The 16,388-nt window shown below is 48.6% G+C and overlaps 1 protein-coding gene and 1 non-coding gene across 2 annotated transcripts in view; one reads left to right on the top strand and one right to left on the bottom strand.

The window, feature by feature from the left end:
• LOC144504025 (beta-galactosidase-like) overlaps positions 1–16,388 on the bottom strand; it is a 98,760-nt gene that overhangs the window by 4,264 nt on the left and 78,108 nt on the right. The window contains exon 15 of the mRNA XM_078229178.1: positions 14,142–14,354. Coding sequence (XP_078085304.1) covers positions 14,142–14,354 — 213 coding nt within the window. The remainder of the gene's footprint in view (positions 1–14,141; positions 14,355–16,388) is intronic.
• LOC144504148 (U2 spliceosomal RNA) lies at positions 3,289–3,487 on the top strand. Its single transcript, XR_013499581.1, has one exon. It is a non-coding gene; the product is annotated as a U2 spliceosomal RNA (small nuclear RNA).

Genomic DNA, 16,388 nt, shown 5'->3' with positions numbered 1-16,388 from the left:
CCAAATAAACCTGTTGGACTTTAACCTGGTGTTGTGAGACTTCTTACTGTGTTCACCCCAGTCCAACGCCGGCATCTCCACATCGTGGGGAAGACTTGCAGAGGCGCAGTCACTGCTTCCAGAGGATGGACCTCCGGAATGTTCAAGAGAAGACAAGCATCCAGCAAAGCAGTGACGCGGATTGGCTGTTGTGGGGAAAATTTGCATAGGCGCAGTCACTGCTTCCAGAAGGTGGACCTCCGGAAGACACCCTCTGGTTCAAGTGAAGACAAGCGTCCAGCAGAGGGCAGCAGAGCAGTGATGCTGATTGGCTAAAAGGAGATCGCTTCTCGGCCTTTTGGCTAAGATCAAGTGTCGTATGGATCGCCTGCACTTGGATGAGGTCATTAGGTTACGCTGAGGCTTCATGTGTTTCATATGAAGCAATTTTTAAAAGCGGCATCTCGGCCTTTTGGCTAAGATGCAAATGAGCTCAAGTCTTGGAGGAGGATCCTCCCCCCTTCTCCAATCAGCTTGACTCATGTAGATCAGGCCCAGGACAGGGTGGTTTTGGTCTCCCGTCCTGTCTTGTCAGCCTGGATCTGAAATGTCTCAACTTGTTGAGACTCTGAATTGGATTTGATTTGATTGAATTGGAAAAGTATAAATAAAAAGGAGCCAGCTGTGACATTCTGAGGATTTGCAAATCCTTCTATGCCGGACTGTATGACCTGAAGCCAACAGACAGCACGGCCTCACAGTCTTTCCTGTCGTCTATCACGCAAGTCTTGGACGACGGCGAGTGGGAGAGCCTGGACAGACCGGTAGCTCTGGATGAGCTGACAAAGGCTGTTGAGTCCCTTCAGAAGTGTAAAACTCCCGGTAGCGACGGCTTACCGGCTGAGTTTTACTCGGCGTTGTGGGACTTGACGGGCCCGGACCTCCTGGAAGTATACGAGAGTATGCTTCTGGAAGGCAGCATGTCAGAATCCAGGAGGAAAGGCATCATTACCCTCATCTACAAGCAGAAGGGGGAAAGGGAAGAAATTAGAAATTGGAGACTTATTTCACTATTGAATGTGGATTACAAGATTCTGGCCAAGGTCATCGCCAACCGGGTCAAGTCTGCTCTGGGGTCAGTGATCCATCCTGATCAAACCTGTGCTGTACCCGGCAGGAAGATCTCTGATAGCCTCGCGCTACTCAGGGATACGATCGCCTACGTGCAGGACAGGCAGGTGGACACCTGCCTCATCAGTCTCAACCAGGAGGAGGCGTTTGACAGAATATCGCACTGCTACATGATGGATGTGCTCTCCAAAATGGGATTTGGGGAGGGAATCTGCAATTGGATCCAACTGCTCTACACAGACATCAGTAGCGCAGTTTCAATCAATGGGTGGGAATCAGATATGTTTCAAATCAGGTCTGGAGTCAGGCAGGGCTGCCCTCTCTCCTCCATCCTTTTTGTGTGTTGCATTGAACCCTTTGCCGAGGCCCTCAGAAGTGACCCAGGCATCAAAGGGGTTACAATCCCAGGCAGCGGAGGGACGCAAGTCAAAGCCTCCCTCTACATGGATGACGTGGCTGTTTTCTGCTCGGACCCCTCGTCTGTTCGCAGGCTTCTTCGAGTCTGTGAGCAGTTCGAGCTGGCCTCGGGGGCCAAAGTCAACCAGGGTAAGAGTGAGGCCATGTTCTTTGGGAACTGGCCTGACACATCCTTTGTCCCCTTCACCATCAGGGTAGACTACCTCAAGGTGCTGGGGATATGGTTCGGAGCGGCAGGGGCACGCGCCAAAAACTGGGAGGAGCGCATCGCCAAAGCCAGACAAAAATTGGGATTGTGGGAGCAACGCTCCCTCTCCATCACTGGGAAGAACCTTGTGATCCGATGCGAGGTTCTGTCCGTGTTGTTGTACGTGGCGCAGGTGTGGCCTCTCCCCAAGTCCTGCGCAGCAGCAGTGACCCGGGCCATCTTCAAGTTCATCTGGAGATCAAAGATAGATCCTGTCCGCAGGGAAGCGATGCACAAATCTCCAGAGAACGGAGGGAAAAACATTCCCAACGCCGCCCTCATCCTGATGGCCACCTTTGTGTGCGGCTGCATCAAGCTGTGTGTAGATCCTCGGTACAGTAACAGCAAGTGCCACTATTTTTTGAGGTTCTACCTGTCCCAAGTGTTGCGGAGGGTGGGTCTGGCCACGTTGCTGCGGAACGCTCCAAGTAGTTGGACCGTACCGCAGCACCTGTCCTTCGTGGAGAAATTCTTCCGGAAACACACCTTTGACCACATGGCTATCAAGCAGTGATGATGTGGAGATGCCGGCGTTGGACTGGGGTAAACACAGTAAGAAGTTTAACAACACCAGGTTAAAGTCCAACAGGTTTATTTGGTAGCAAAAGCCACACAAGCAGTGGTCAGCACGTAATGTCCTTGAGGCCCTGAGAGAAAAGGAGACGGCAGATCCTGTCGGATGGTTCCCTGAGCGGACTGTCAATGTCATTTGGCAGAATGCCTCATCACCAGAACTCACAAACAAGCACCAAGACCTGGCTTGGCTGGTGGTGAGAAGGGCATTCCCCATCAGATCCTTTATACACGCCCGAGGGCTCAACCTCACCGCACGCTGCCCTCGAAGCGGCTGCGGGGCTGATGAGACGGTCGCACACCTCCTTGTGGAATGTGCCTTTGCAAAGAAGGTCTGGAGTGAGATGCAGTGGTATTTGTCACGGTTCGTCCCGGGCAGCTCGGTGACGCAGGACTCTGTGCTCTACGGGCTGTTTCCGGGGACGCACACCGAGACAAATATCAACTGCTGCTGGAGGGTCATCAGCTCGGTGAAGGACGCGCTTTGGTCCGCCCGAAACCTGCTGATCTTCCAGCTGAAAGAATTGTCCTCGACCGAGTGTGGCAGACTGGCACATTCCAAGGTCCAGGACTACGTGCTGAGGGACGCGCTCAAGCTTGGGGCAGCCGCCGCCAAGGCACAATGGGGAAAGGCCACTGTGTAAAGCGTCTCAACCGAGGCAGACCGAGGGCCGGGTAACTGCAGAATACCCTCGGCCTGCGTAACTGTGTGCCAATCTGAACAATAACAGCACAGTAAACTCGGATGATGTATGTATATAGTTTTAAGTAATGAAATGTAATGAAAGTAATGTTTTGTAAATAAGCACTGTATTATAGGGTAAAAATGATTCATTTTTTGCACTGTTTATAACTTTTGGATCTGTCGTTTGCAATGTCTCATTTGGGAGGTTTTTTTTATGAATAAAGTATATATTTTTGAAATAAAAAAAAGGAGTCATTGGGCTTCTCGGCCTTTTGGCTAAGATCAAGTGTAGTATCGACATGCTGTACTTGGTTGAAGTCAGAAGGTTACATTGTGGCTTCCTTTGAAGCAATTTTTTAAAGTGGCATCTCGGCCTTTTGGCTAAGATGCAAATGAGATCAAGCCTTGGAGGAGGAGCAATGCCTGCTCCAATCAGCTTGGATCATGTAGATCAAGCCCAAGACAGAAGGTGAGAGCCCTGTCTTGTCAGCTTGGATCGGGAATGTCTCAACTTGATGAGACTCTGAATTGGACTTGATTGGATTGAATTGGATTAAAAAAAGGAGTCATTGGGGACTGGCACATTCCAAGGTCCAGGACTACGTGTTGAGGGATGCGCTCAAGCTCGGGGCAGCCGCTGCAAAGGCACAATGAGGAAAGGCCACCATTTAAAGCCTTTCAACCGAGGCAGACCAAGGGCCCGGTAACTGTAGAACACCCTCGGACTGTGGAACTGCGCTAATCTGTAAAAACAACAGCACACAGTGAAATCTGATGAATGTATATAGTTTAAAGAACTGAACTGTAATGAATGTAATGTCTTGTAACTGAGCACCATAAAGTATTGTAAAAATGACTGGTCTTTTTTGCACTGTTTAATTCTCAGATCTGTCTGGCAATGGCTCATTTCAGAGTTTTTTTATGAATAAAGTATATTTTTGAAATTTAAAAAAAGGAGATATTGGGGTTCTTGAGAAACATCAATCTAGACAAGTCTCCAGGGCCTGATGGGATATACCCCAGAATACTGAGAGAGGCAAGGGAGGAAATTGCTGGGGCCTTGAGAGAAATCTTTGTGTCCTCACTGGCAACAGGGAAGGTCCCAGAGGATTGGAGAATAGCCAATGTTGTTCCTTTGTTTAAGAAGGATAGCAAGAATAATCCAGGTAATTACAGGCCGGTGAGCCTTACATCAGTGGTAGGGAAATTATTGGAGAGAATTCTTCGAGACAGGCTTTATTCCCACTTGGAACTAAATGGACGTATTAGTGAGAGGCAACATGGTTTTGTGAAGGGGAGGTCGTGTCTCACTAATTCGATCGAGTTTTTCGAGGAAGTGGCGAAGATGATTGATGAGGGTAGGGCAGTGGATGTTGTCTACATGGACTTCAGTAAAGCCTTTGACAAGGTCCCTCATGGCAGACTGGTGCAGAAGGTGAAGTCGCATGGGATCAGAGGTGAGCTGGCAAGGTGGATAGAAAACTGGTTCGGTCAAAGAAGACAGAGGGTAGCAGTGGAAGGGTGCGTTTCTGAATGGAGGGCTGTGACAAGTGGTGTTCCTCAGGGTTCAGTGCTGGGACCTTTGCTGTTTGTAATATATATAAATGATTTGGAGGAAAATGTAACTGGTTTGATTAGTAAGTTTGCGGACGACACAAAGGTTGGTGGAATTGTGGATAGCGATTAGGACTATCAGAGGATATAGCAGGACATAGATCGGTTGGAGACTTGGACGGAGTGATGGTAGATGGAATTTAATCCGGACAAATGTGAGGTAATGCATTTTGGAAGGTCTAATACAGATAGGAAATATACAGTAAATGGCAGAACTTTTAAGAGTATTGATAGGCAGAGGGATCTGGGTGTACAGGTACACAGGTCACTGAAAGTGGCAACGGAGGTGGAGAAGGGGGTCAAGAAGGCATACGGCATGCTTGCCTTCATCGGCCGGGGCATTGAGTTTAAAAATTGACAAGTCATATTGCAGCTTTATAGAACCTTAGTGAGGCCGCACTTGGAATATAGTGTTCAATTCTGGTCGCCGCACTACCAGAAGGATGTGGAGGCTTTGGAGAGAGCACAGAAAAGATTTACCAGGATGTTGCCTGGTATGGAGGGCATTAGCTATGAGGAGAGGTTGGAAAAACTTGGTTTGTTCTCACTGGAATGAAGGAGGTTGAGGGGCGACCTGATAGAAGTCTACAAGATTATGAGGGGCATGGACAGAGTGGATAGTCAGAAGCTTTTTCCCAGGATGGAAGAGTCAATTACAGTGGTTAGCACTGCTGCCTCTCAGCGCCAGGGACCCGGGTTCGATTCCGGCCTCAGATCTCTGTCTGTGTGGAGTTTGCATGTTCTCCCCATGTCTGCGTGGGTTTCCTCCGGGTGCTCCGGTTTCCTCCCACAGTCTAAAGATGTGCAGGTTAGGTTGATTGGCCGTGCTAAATTGACGCTAGTGTCGGGGGGGGGTTGGGGGTAGCAGGGTAAATATGTGGGGTTATGGGAATAGGGCCTGGGTGGGATTGTAGTCGGTGCAGACTCGGTGGGCCGAATGGCTTCCTTCCGTACTGTTGGGATTATGTGATCTGTTTTGCCAGGGAATAGCCACAAGAGGTTCCTGCACTGTCTGCCTAGTCCTCTTACTTTGTCTGGCGGTCACCCTTTCTGCCTGTGAAGTCTTAGTCTGTGGTGAGACCACCTCTCTGCATGTGAGCTTATGAAAGCCAGTGTGAGACAGCCTGCAGCCTGAGTGAGATTCAGCCAGACTGAGGGTATCGGGAATTTGGAGTGAGTAACTATTAGTAAGTGTTGGTAAGTGTTTCTCTTTGTTTCCCACTTTAAATTCAGTACTTCTTTTTGTGTAAAAGCTCCGTGAGCCTAGTTTAAAGATGAATAAGCAACTGACCCAGTTAGCTAAGTGGCAGTTATCTGTCAATCAACTGAAGCCTGATTAGGGCCTCAATAGGTATGAACACTGAGGAATTTTAAACTGATGTGTGAGTCATCCCAGCTCACCCCAGCTGTATATAAGGCAATGGTTTTAGCAAGCACACGACCAATGAGCCTGCGCACACCAGTGTGAGAGAGACTGCAGCCGGAGGGAGATTCAGCCAGAGTGAGGGTATCGGGAATTCGGTGCTGATCTTCAGGAGGAGGGGAGAGGCGGACCTGCGAGGGAGAGTCGAGGGTAAGTTAAGAGATAAAAAGAAATTAAACTGTGATGTCACAGCCAGCAGATAAGTGATTGGCTGGTGACTGGTAAGTAGTTTTTCCTTTTTTCTGTCTTGGCATTGTAGTTGTTGTTGTAAGTTAACTTAAGGGTTAAGTCGTAGCAAGAGATCCCAGACCCGTGTCATGCTCCTCTTGTGTGATGTGGGAATTCAGGAACCCTTCCTTTGACAAGGTGCTGCATAGGAGACTGTTAAATAAGTGTCCATGGCGTTAAGGGTAAGATCCTGGCATGGATAGAGGATTGGTTGACTGGCAGAAGGCAGAGAGTGGGGATAAAGGGGTCTTTCTCAGGATGGCAGCCGGTGACTAGTGGTGTGCCTCAGGGGTCAGTGCTGGGACCACAACTTTTCACAATATATATTAGCGATTTCAAGGAAGGAACTGAAGGCACTGTTGCTAAGTTTGCAGATGATACAAAGGTATGGAGAGGGACAGGTAGTATTGAGGAAGCAGGGAGGCTGCAGAGGGACTTGGACAGGTTAGGAGAGTGGGCAAAGAAGTGGCAGATGGAATACAATGTGGAAAAGTGTGAAGTTTTGCACTTTGGAAGGAGGAATGGAGGCATAGACTATTTTCTAAATGGGAAAATGCTTAGGAAACTGGCAGTTTTGAATAAACTGAAGGTCGATAAGTCCCCTGGGCCTGATGAAATATATCTGAGGATTCTTTGGGAGGCAAGGGATGAGATTGCAGAGCCTTTGGCTTTGATCTTTGGGTCCTCACTGTCCACGGGGATGGTGCCAGAGGACTGGAGAGTGGCGAATGTTGTTCCTCTGTTTAAGAAAGGGAATAGAAATGACCCTGGTAATTATAGACCAGTTAGTCATACTTCGGTGGTTGGTAAATTGATGGAAAAGGTCGTTAGGGATGGGATTTATGACCATTTAGAAACTTGCGGATTAATTTGGGATAGTCAGCACGGATTTGTGAAGGGCAAGTCGTGCCTCACAAATTTGATTGAATTTTTTGAGGAGGTAACTAAGTGTGTTGATGAAGGTAGGGCAGTTGATGTCATAAGTCACCCGGATAAGTGTGTAGTGATCCATTTTGGCAGATCCAATGGGATGAAGCAGCAGTATAATATGAAGGGTACCATTCTTAGCAGTGTAGAGGATCAGAAGGACCTTGGGGTCCGGGTCCATAGGACTCTTAAATCGGCCTCGCAGGTGGAGGATGCGGTCAAGAAGGCGTACGGCGTACTAGCCTTCATTAATCGAGGGATTGAGTTTAGGAGTCGGGAGATAATGCTGCAGCTTTATAGGACCCTGGTTAGACCCCACTTGGAGTACTGCGCGCAGTTCTGGTCACCTCATTACAGGAAAGATGTTGAAGCCATTGAAAGGGTGCAGAGGAGATTTACAAGGATGTTGCCTGGATTGGGGGGCATGCCTTATGAGGATAGAAGTCATAGAAACCCTACAGTGCAGAAGGAGGCCATTCGGTCCATCGAGTCTGCACCGACCACAATCCCACCCAGGCCCTACCCCCACATATTTTACCCGCTAATCCCTCTAACCTACACATCTCAGGACTCTAAGGGGCAACTTTTTAACCTGGCCAATCAACCTAACCCACACATCTTTGGACTGTGGGAGGAAACCGGAGCACCCGGAGGAAACCCACGCAGACACGAGGAGAATGTGCAAACTCCACACAGACAGTGACCCGAGCCGGGAATCGAACCCGGGACCCTGGAGCTGTGAAGCAGCAGTGCTAACCACTGTGCTACAGTGCCGCCCGCTAAGGTCTTCACCTTCAACAACCGATAGGTTGAGGGAGCTTGGTCTCTTCTCCCTGGAGAGACGAAGGATGAGAGGTGACCTGATAGAGGTTTACAAGATGTTGAGAGGTCTGGATAGGGTAGACTCTCAGAGGCTATTTCCAAGGGCTGAAATGGTTGCTACGAGAGGACACAGGTTTAAGGTGCTGGGGGGTAGGTACAGAGGAGATGTCAGGGGTACGTTTTTCACTCAGAGGGTGGTGGGTGAGTGGAATCGGCTGACGTCAGTGGTGGTGGAGGCAAACTCGTTGGGGTCTTTTAAGAGACTTCTGGATGAGTACATGGGATTTAATGGGATTGAGGGCTATAGATAGGCCTAGAGGTAGGGATATGATCAGCGCAACTTGTGGGCCGAAGGGCCTGTTTGTGCTGTGGCTTTCTATGTTCTATGTTCTATATACATGGATTTTAGTAAGGCGTTTGATAAGATCCCCCATGGTCGGCTTATGATGAAAGTAAGGAGGTGTGGGATAGAGGGAAAGTTGGCCAATCGGATAGGTAACTGGCTGTATGATCGAAGACAGAGGGTGGTGGTGGATGGAAAATTTTCGGATTGGAGGCAGGTTGCTAGCGGAGTGCCGCAGGGATCAGTGCTTGGTCCTCTGCTCTTTGTGAGTTTTATTAATGACTTAGAGGAGGGGGCTGAAGGGTGGATCAGTAAATTTGCTGATGACACCAAGATTGGTGGAATAGTGGATGAGGTGGAGGGCTGTTGTAGGCTGCAAAGAGACATAGATAGGATGCAAAGCTGGGCTGAAAAATGGCAAATGGAGTTTAACCCTGATAAATGTGAGGTGATTCATTTTGGTAGGACTAATTTAAATGTGGATTACAGGGTCAAAGGTAGGGTTCTGAAGACTGTGGAGGAACAGAGAGATCTTGGGGTCCATATCCACAGATCTCTAAAGGTTGCCACTCAAGTGGATAGAGCTGTGAAGAAGGCCTATAGTGTGTTAGCTTTTATTAACAGGGGGTTGGAGTTTAAGAGCCGTGGGGTTATGCTGCAACTGTACAGGACCTTGGTGAGACCACATTTGGAATATTGTGTGCAGTTCTGGTCACCTCACTATAAGAAGGATGTGGAAGCGCTGGAAAGAGTGCAGAGGAGATTTACCAGGATGCTGCCTGGTTTGGAGGGTAGGTCTTATGAGGAAAGGTTGAGGGAGCTAGGGCTGTTCTCTCTGGAGCGGAGGAGGCTGAGGGGAGACTTAATAGAGGTTTATAAAATGATGAAGGGGATAGATAGAGTGATCGTTCAAAGACTATTTCCTCGGGTGGATGGAGCTATTACAAGGGGGCATAACTATAGGGTTCGTGGTGGGAGATATAGGAAGGATATCAGAGGTAGGTTCTTTACGCAGAGAGTGGTTGGGGTGTGGAATGGATTGCCTGCAGTGATAGTGGAGTCAGACACTTTAGGAACATTTAAGCGGTTATTGGATAGGCACATGGAGCACACCAGGATGATAGGGAGTGGGATAGCTTGATCTTGGTTTCAGATAAAGCTCGGCACAACATCGTGGGCCGAAGGGCCTGTTCTGTGCTGTACTGTTCTATGTTCTATGTTCTGAATCAGAAACACAAAGGGTCTTGGGAGTCATTGTTCAAGATTCTCTGAAGGCTAACGTGCAGGTTCAGTCGGCAGTTAGGAAGGCAAATGCAATGTTAGCATTCATGTCCAGTGGGCGAGAATACAAGTCATGATGTGGAGATGCCGACGTTGGACTGGGGTAAACACAGTAAGAAGTCTCACAACACCAGGTTAAAGTCCAACAGGTTTATTTGGTAGCAAATGCCACTAGCTTTCGGAACAGGCTGTCCCTTCGTCAGGTGGGTGGGAGTTCTGATTACAAACAGGGCACAAAGACACAAACTCAATTTACATGAATAATGATTGGAATGTGAGTCTTTACAGCTAATCAAGTCTTAAAGGTACAAACAATGTGAGTGGAGAGAGCATTAAGCACAGGTTAAAGAGATGCGTATTGTCTCCAGACAGGACATCCAGTGAGATTCTGCAAGTCCAGACAAGCTGTGGGGGTTACAGATAGTGTGACATGAACCCAAGATCCCGGTTGAGGCCGTCCTCATGTGTGCGGAACTTGGCAATCAGTTTGTGCTCGGTGATTCTGCGTTGTCGTGTGTCGTGAAGGCCACCTTGGAGAACACTTACGCGAAGATCAGAGGCCGAATGCCCGCGACCGCTGAAGTGCTCCCCAACAGGGAGCCCTCCGTATACACAGGATCTGCTCGGATGAGGAGGATCGCAACAAACACCACTTCATCCTGGACCACAATGTCTTCACCTTCAACAACCAGTTCTTCATCCAGACACACGGAACAGCCATGGGGACCAAATTCGCACCTCAATATGCCAACATCTTCATGCACAGGTTGGAACAAGACTTCTTCACCACACTGGACCTTCAACCGATGCTATACACTAGATACATCGATGACATTTTCTTCCTTTGGACTCATGGTGAACAATCACTGAAACAACTATATGATGACATCAACAAGTTCCATCCCACCATCAGACTCACCATGGACTACTCTCCGGAATCGGTTGCATTCTTGGACACACGCATCTCCATTAAGGACGGTCACCTCAGCACCTCACTGTACCGCAAGCCCACGGATAACCTCACGATGCTCCACTTCTCCAGCTTCCACCCTAAACACGTTAAAGAGGCCACCCCCTACGGACAAGCCCTCCGAATACACAGGATCTGCTCGGATGAGGAGGATCGCAACAGACACCTCCAGACGCTGAAAGATGCCCTCAAAAGAACAGGATATGGTGCTCGATTCATCGATCGACAGTTCCGACGCGCCACAGCGAAAAACCGCACCGATCTCCTCAGAAGACAAACACGGGACACGGTGGACAGAGTACCCTTCGTCGTCCAGTACTTCCCCGGAGCGGAGAAGCTACAACATCTTCTCCGGAGCCTTCAACATGTCATTGATGAAGACGAACATCTCGCCAAGGCCATCCCCACACCCCCACTTCTTGCCTTCAAAGAACTGCACAACCTCAAACAGACCATTGTCCACAGCAAACTACCCAGCCTTCAGGAATACAGCGTCCACGACACCACACAACCCTGCCACAGCAACCTCTGCAAGACGTGCCGGATCATCGATACGGATGCCATCATCTCACGTGAGAACACCATCTACCAGGTACACGGTACCTACTCTTGCAACTCGGCCAACGTTGTCTACCTGATACGCTGCAGGAAAGGATGTCCCGAGGCATGGTACATTGGAGAAACCATGCAGACGCTACGACAATGGATGAATGAACACCGCTCGATAATCACCAGGCAAGACTGTTCTCTTCCTGTTGGGGAGCACTTCAGCGGTCACGGGCATTCGGCCTCTGATATTCGGGTAAGCGTTCTCCAAGGCGGCCTTCATGACACATGACAGCACAGGGTCGCTGAGCAGAAAGTGATAGCCAAGTTCCGCACACATGAGGACGGCCTCAACCGGGATCTTGGGTTCATGTCACACTATCTGTAACCCCCACAGCTTGCCTGGACTTGCAGAATCTCACTGGCTGTCCTGTCTGGAGACAATACACATCTCTTTAACCTGTGCTTAATGCTCTCTCCACTCACATTGTTTGTACCTTTAAGACTTGATTATCTGTAAAAACTGCATTCCAATCATTATTCTGTAAATTGATTTTGTGTCTCTGTGCCCTGTTTGTGAGCAGATCTCCACTCCACCTGACGAAGGGGCAGCGCTCCGAAAGCTCGTGGCATTTGCTACCAAATAAACCTGTTGGACTTTAACCTGGTGTTGTTAAACTTCTTACTAGAATACAAGAGCAGGGATGTACTTCTGAGGCTGTATAAGGATCTGGTTGGACCCCATTTGGAGTATTGTGAGCAGTTTTGGACCCCATATCTAAGGAAGGATGTGCTGGCCTTGGAAAGGTTCAGAGGAGGTTCACAAGAATAATCCCTGGAATGAAGAGCTTGTCGTATGAGGAACGGTTGAGGACTCTGGGTCTGTACTCGTTGGAGTTTAGAAGGATGAGGGGGGATCTTATTGAAACTTACAGGATACTGCGAGGCTTGGATAGAGTGGATGTGGAGAGAATGTTTTCACTAGTAGGAAAAACTAGAACCAGAGGGCACAACCTCAGGCTAAAGGGACGATCCTTTAAAATAGAGATGAGGAGGAATTTCTTCAGCCAGAGAGTGGTGAATCTGTGGAACTCTTTGCCACAGAAGGGTGTGGAGGCCAGGTCATTGAATGTCTTTAAGACCGAGATAGATAGGTTCTTGATTGATAAGGGGTCAAGGGTTATGGGGAAAAGGCAGGAGAATGGGGATGAGAAAAATATCAGCCATGATTGAATGTGGGGATAGGGCCTGGGTGGGATTGTGATCGGTGCAGATTCAATGGGCCGAATGGCCTCCTTCTGCACTGTAGGGTTTCTATGAATGGTGGAGCAGAATCGATGGGCCGAGTGGCCTAATTCTGCTCCAATGTCTTATGGTCTTCCGGTGTCCCTGGCTCCTTCACATGCAAGAAGTGTGTCCAACTGCAGCTCCTGTTAGACCACTGGATGGCTCTGGAGCTGCGGATGGATTCACTTTGGAGCATCCATGATGTGACTCGGCCAACGTTGTCTACCTGATACGCTGCAGGAAAGGATGTCCCGAGGCATGGTACATCGGCGAGATCATGCAGACGCTACGACAACGGATGAACAGACACCGCATGACAATCACCAGGTAGGAGTGTTCCATTCCAGTCGGGGAACACTTCAGCAGTCACGGGCTTTCAGCCTCCGATCTTCGGGTAAGCGTTCTCCAAGGCAGCCTTCAAGACAGACGACAACGCAGAATCGCTGAGCAAAAACTGATAGCCAAGTTCTGCACACATAGGGGACTTTAACTTTCCCAACATTGACTGAGACAGCCATAGCATTAGGTGCTTAGATAGAGAGAAATTTGTTGTGTATTCAGAAGGAATTTCTCATTCAATTTGTGGATGACCCGACTAGAGAGGGGGCAAAACACTTGACCTCCTCTTGGGAAATGAGGAAGGGCAGGTGACAGAAGTGTTAGTGAGGGATCACTTTGGGACCAGTGACCATAATTTTAAAGATAGCAATGGAGAACACTACGTCTGGCCCAAAAGTTAAAATTCTAAATTAGGGCAAGGCCAATTTTGATGGTATTAGGAACTTTCAAAAGTTGACTGGGGGAATCTGTCTACCTGATATGCAAAGGGACGTTTGGTAAGTGGGAGGTTTTCAAAAGTGTGTTTACCGGGTTCAGGATAAGCACATTCCTTTTAGAGTGAAGGGCAACGCTTTACAGATGCATCATAGAAAGCATTCTTTCTGGTTGTATCACAGCTTGGTATGGCTCCTGCTCTGTCCAAGACTGCAAGGAACTACAAAAGGTCGTGAATGTAGCCCAATCCATCACTCAAACCAGCCTCCCATCCATTGACTCCGTCTACACTTCCCACTGCCTCAGCAAAGCAGCCAGCATAATCAAGGACCCCACACACCCCGGACATTCTCTCTTCCACCTTCTTCCCTCGGGGGGGAAAAAGATACAAAAGTCTGAGGTCACGTGCCAACCGACTCAAGAACAGCTTCTTCCTTGCTGCCATCAGACTTTTGAATTGAACATAGAACAGTACAGCACAGAACAGGCCCTTCGGCCCACGATGTTGTGCCGAATGGACCTACCTTGCATTAAGTTGACCTTTCTCTACACCCTATGACTGTAACACTACATTCTGCACCCTCTCCTTTCCTTCTCTATGAACGGTATGCTTTGTCTGCATAGCACGCAAGAAACAATACTTATCACTGTATACTCATACATGTGGCAATAATAAATCAAATCACAATGGTAGAAGTAGGGAACCCTGGATGTTTCGGGATATTGAAGCCCTGGAGTCAGTGATCGGTAGTATCTATTTTACTCTCTGTAAATAGCTAATTCTGTTAATAAATAGTGTTACACCACTTGGTGGTCACCACTCTTTCCAAGATATTACACACCCCTCCCGCAATCACCCCAACATCTCATAAACACATCCAGGTACACACTCACCTTGGCCCAGCCTTGCAACCAAATATAAGTATCCTGAGCCTTTGGCGACATGAAGGTTCCATAGTAGAAGGTGGGTCCCTCGCTCATTGATCTCACTCCTTCCTTAGGTACAGAATGCGGCCAGCCTTTTCCAATGACATCATCTATCGCCAAGGTGAACATGGACCAGTTGGTGAGCTCAGTGGAGACAAGTGACAGGTTTTTTATGAGGCCCTGTTTAGAAAATGAGGCGATGAGTTCAAAGTGAGGCTTTGCAAAGTGACAGTCCTATTCAATCCTCTGTTCCATTGACTCAACAAAGAACAAAGAACAGTACAGCACAAGAAACAGGCCCTTCGGCCCTCCAAGCCTGTGCCATTCCTTGGTCCAACTAGACCAATCGTTTGTATCCCTCCATTCCCAGGCTGCTCATGTGACTATCCAGGTAAGTCTTAAACGATGTCAGCATGCCTGCCTCCACCACCCTACTTGGCAGCGCATTCCAGGCCCCCACCACCCTCTGTGTAAAAAACATCCCTCTAATATCTGAGTTATACTTCGCCCCTCTCACCTTGAGCCCGTGACCCCTCGTGAACGTCACTTCTGATCTGGGAAAAAGCTTCCCACCGTTCACCCTATCTATCCCCTTCATAATCTTGTACACCTCTATTAGATCTCCCCTCATTCTCCGTCTTTCCAGGGAGAACAACCCCAGTTTACCCAATCTCTCCTCATAGCTAAGACCCTCCATACCATCCTCGTAAACCTTCTCTGCACTCTCTCTAACGCCTCCACGTCCTTCTGGTAGTGCGGCGACCAGAACTGGACGCAGTACTCCAAATGTGGCCTAACCAGCGTTCTATACAGCTGCATCATCAGACTCCAGCTTTTATACTCTATACCCCGTCCTATAAAGGCAAGCATACCATATGCCTTCTTCACCACCTTCTCCACCTGTGTTGCCACTTTCAAGGATTTGTGGACTTGCACACCGAGGTCCCTCTGTGTTTCTATACTCCTGATGACTCTGCCATTTATTGTATAACTCCTCCCTACATTATTTCTTCCAAAATGCATCACTTCGCATTTATCCGGATTAAACTCCATCTGCCACCTCTCCGCCCAATTTTCCAGCCTATCTATATCCTACTGTATTGCCCGACAATGCTCTTCGCTTTCCACAAGTCCAGCCATCTTCGTGTCATCCGCAAACTTGCCGATTACACCAGTTACACCTTCTTCCAAATCATTTATATATATCACAAATAGCAGAGGTCCCAGTACAGAGCCCTGCGGAACACCACTGGTCACAGACCTCCAGCCGGAAAAAGACCCTTCGACCACTACCCTCTGTCTCCTATGGCCAAGCCAGTTCTCCACCCATCTAGCCACTTCTCCTTGTATCCCATGAGCCTTAACCTTCTTAACCAACCTGCCATGTGGGACTTTGTCAAATGCCTTACTGAAATCCATATAGACGACATCCACGGCCCTTCCTTCATCAACCGTTTTTGTCACTTCCTCAAAAAACTCCACCAAATTTGTAAGGCACGACCTCCCTCTTACAAAACCATGCTGTCTGTCACCAATGAGATTGTTCCGTTCTAAATGCACATACATCCTGTCTCTAAGAATCCTCTCCAACAACTTCCCTACCACGGACGTCAAGCTCACCGGCCTATAATTTCCTGGGTTATCCCTGCTACCCTTCTTAAACAACGGGACCACATTCGCTATCCTCCAATCCTCAGGGACCTCACCCGTGTCCAAAGAAGCAACAAAGATTTCCGTCAGAGGCCCAGCAATTTCATCCCTCGTCTCCCTGAGCAGTTGAGGATAGATGCCATCAGGCCCTGGGGCTTTTGTCAGTTTTAATGTTCCCTAAAAAACCTAACACTTCCTCTCTTGTAATGGAGATTTTCTGTAACGGGTCAACACCTCCCTCCGAGACACTCACGGTTAACACGCCCCTCTCCTTCGTGAATACCGATGCAAAGTATTCATTTAGGATCTCCCCTATTTCCTTGGGTTCTAAGCATAATTCCCCTCCTTTGTCCCTGAGAGGTCCGAGAGAGACTCGATGCGATAATGCCCTGTTTGCCCTGCTCCTGGCCCCAGATACAGGAGCAGGAGGAGCCCAGTCTGCACAGAGTCATCCTCTGTCACCCAGTGAGGTACTGAGCCACACTCACACTCACACTCACACACACACACACAATTCTTACAAATCTCATCTCCAAACTCTGTGTTCTCAGCCCGCTGCTATAC

This window comes from Mustelus asterias, chromosome 14, assembly GCF_964213995.1.
Source record: "Mustelus asterias chromosome 14, sMusAst1.hap1.1, whole genome shotgun sequence".
Taxonomy (NCBI): Eukaryota; Metazoa; Chordata; class Chondrichthyes; order Carcharhiniformes; family Triakidae; genus Mustelus; species Mustelus asterias.
Note: the sequence above shows the minus strand (reverse complement) of the source record. Positions and strands in the feature narration are given on the sequence as shown.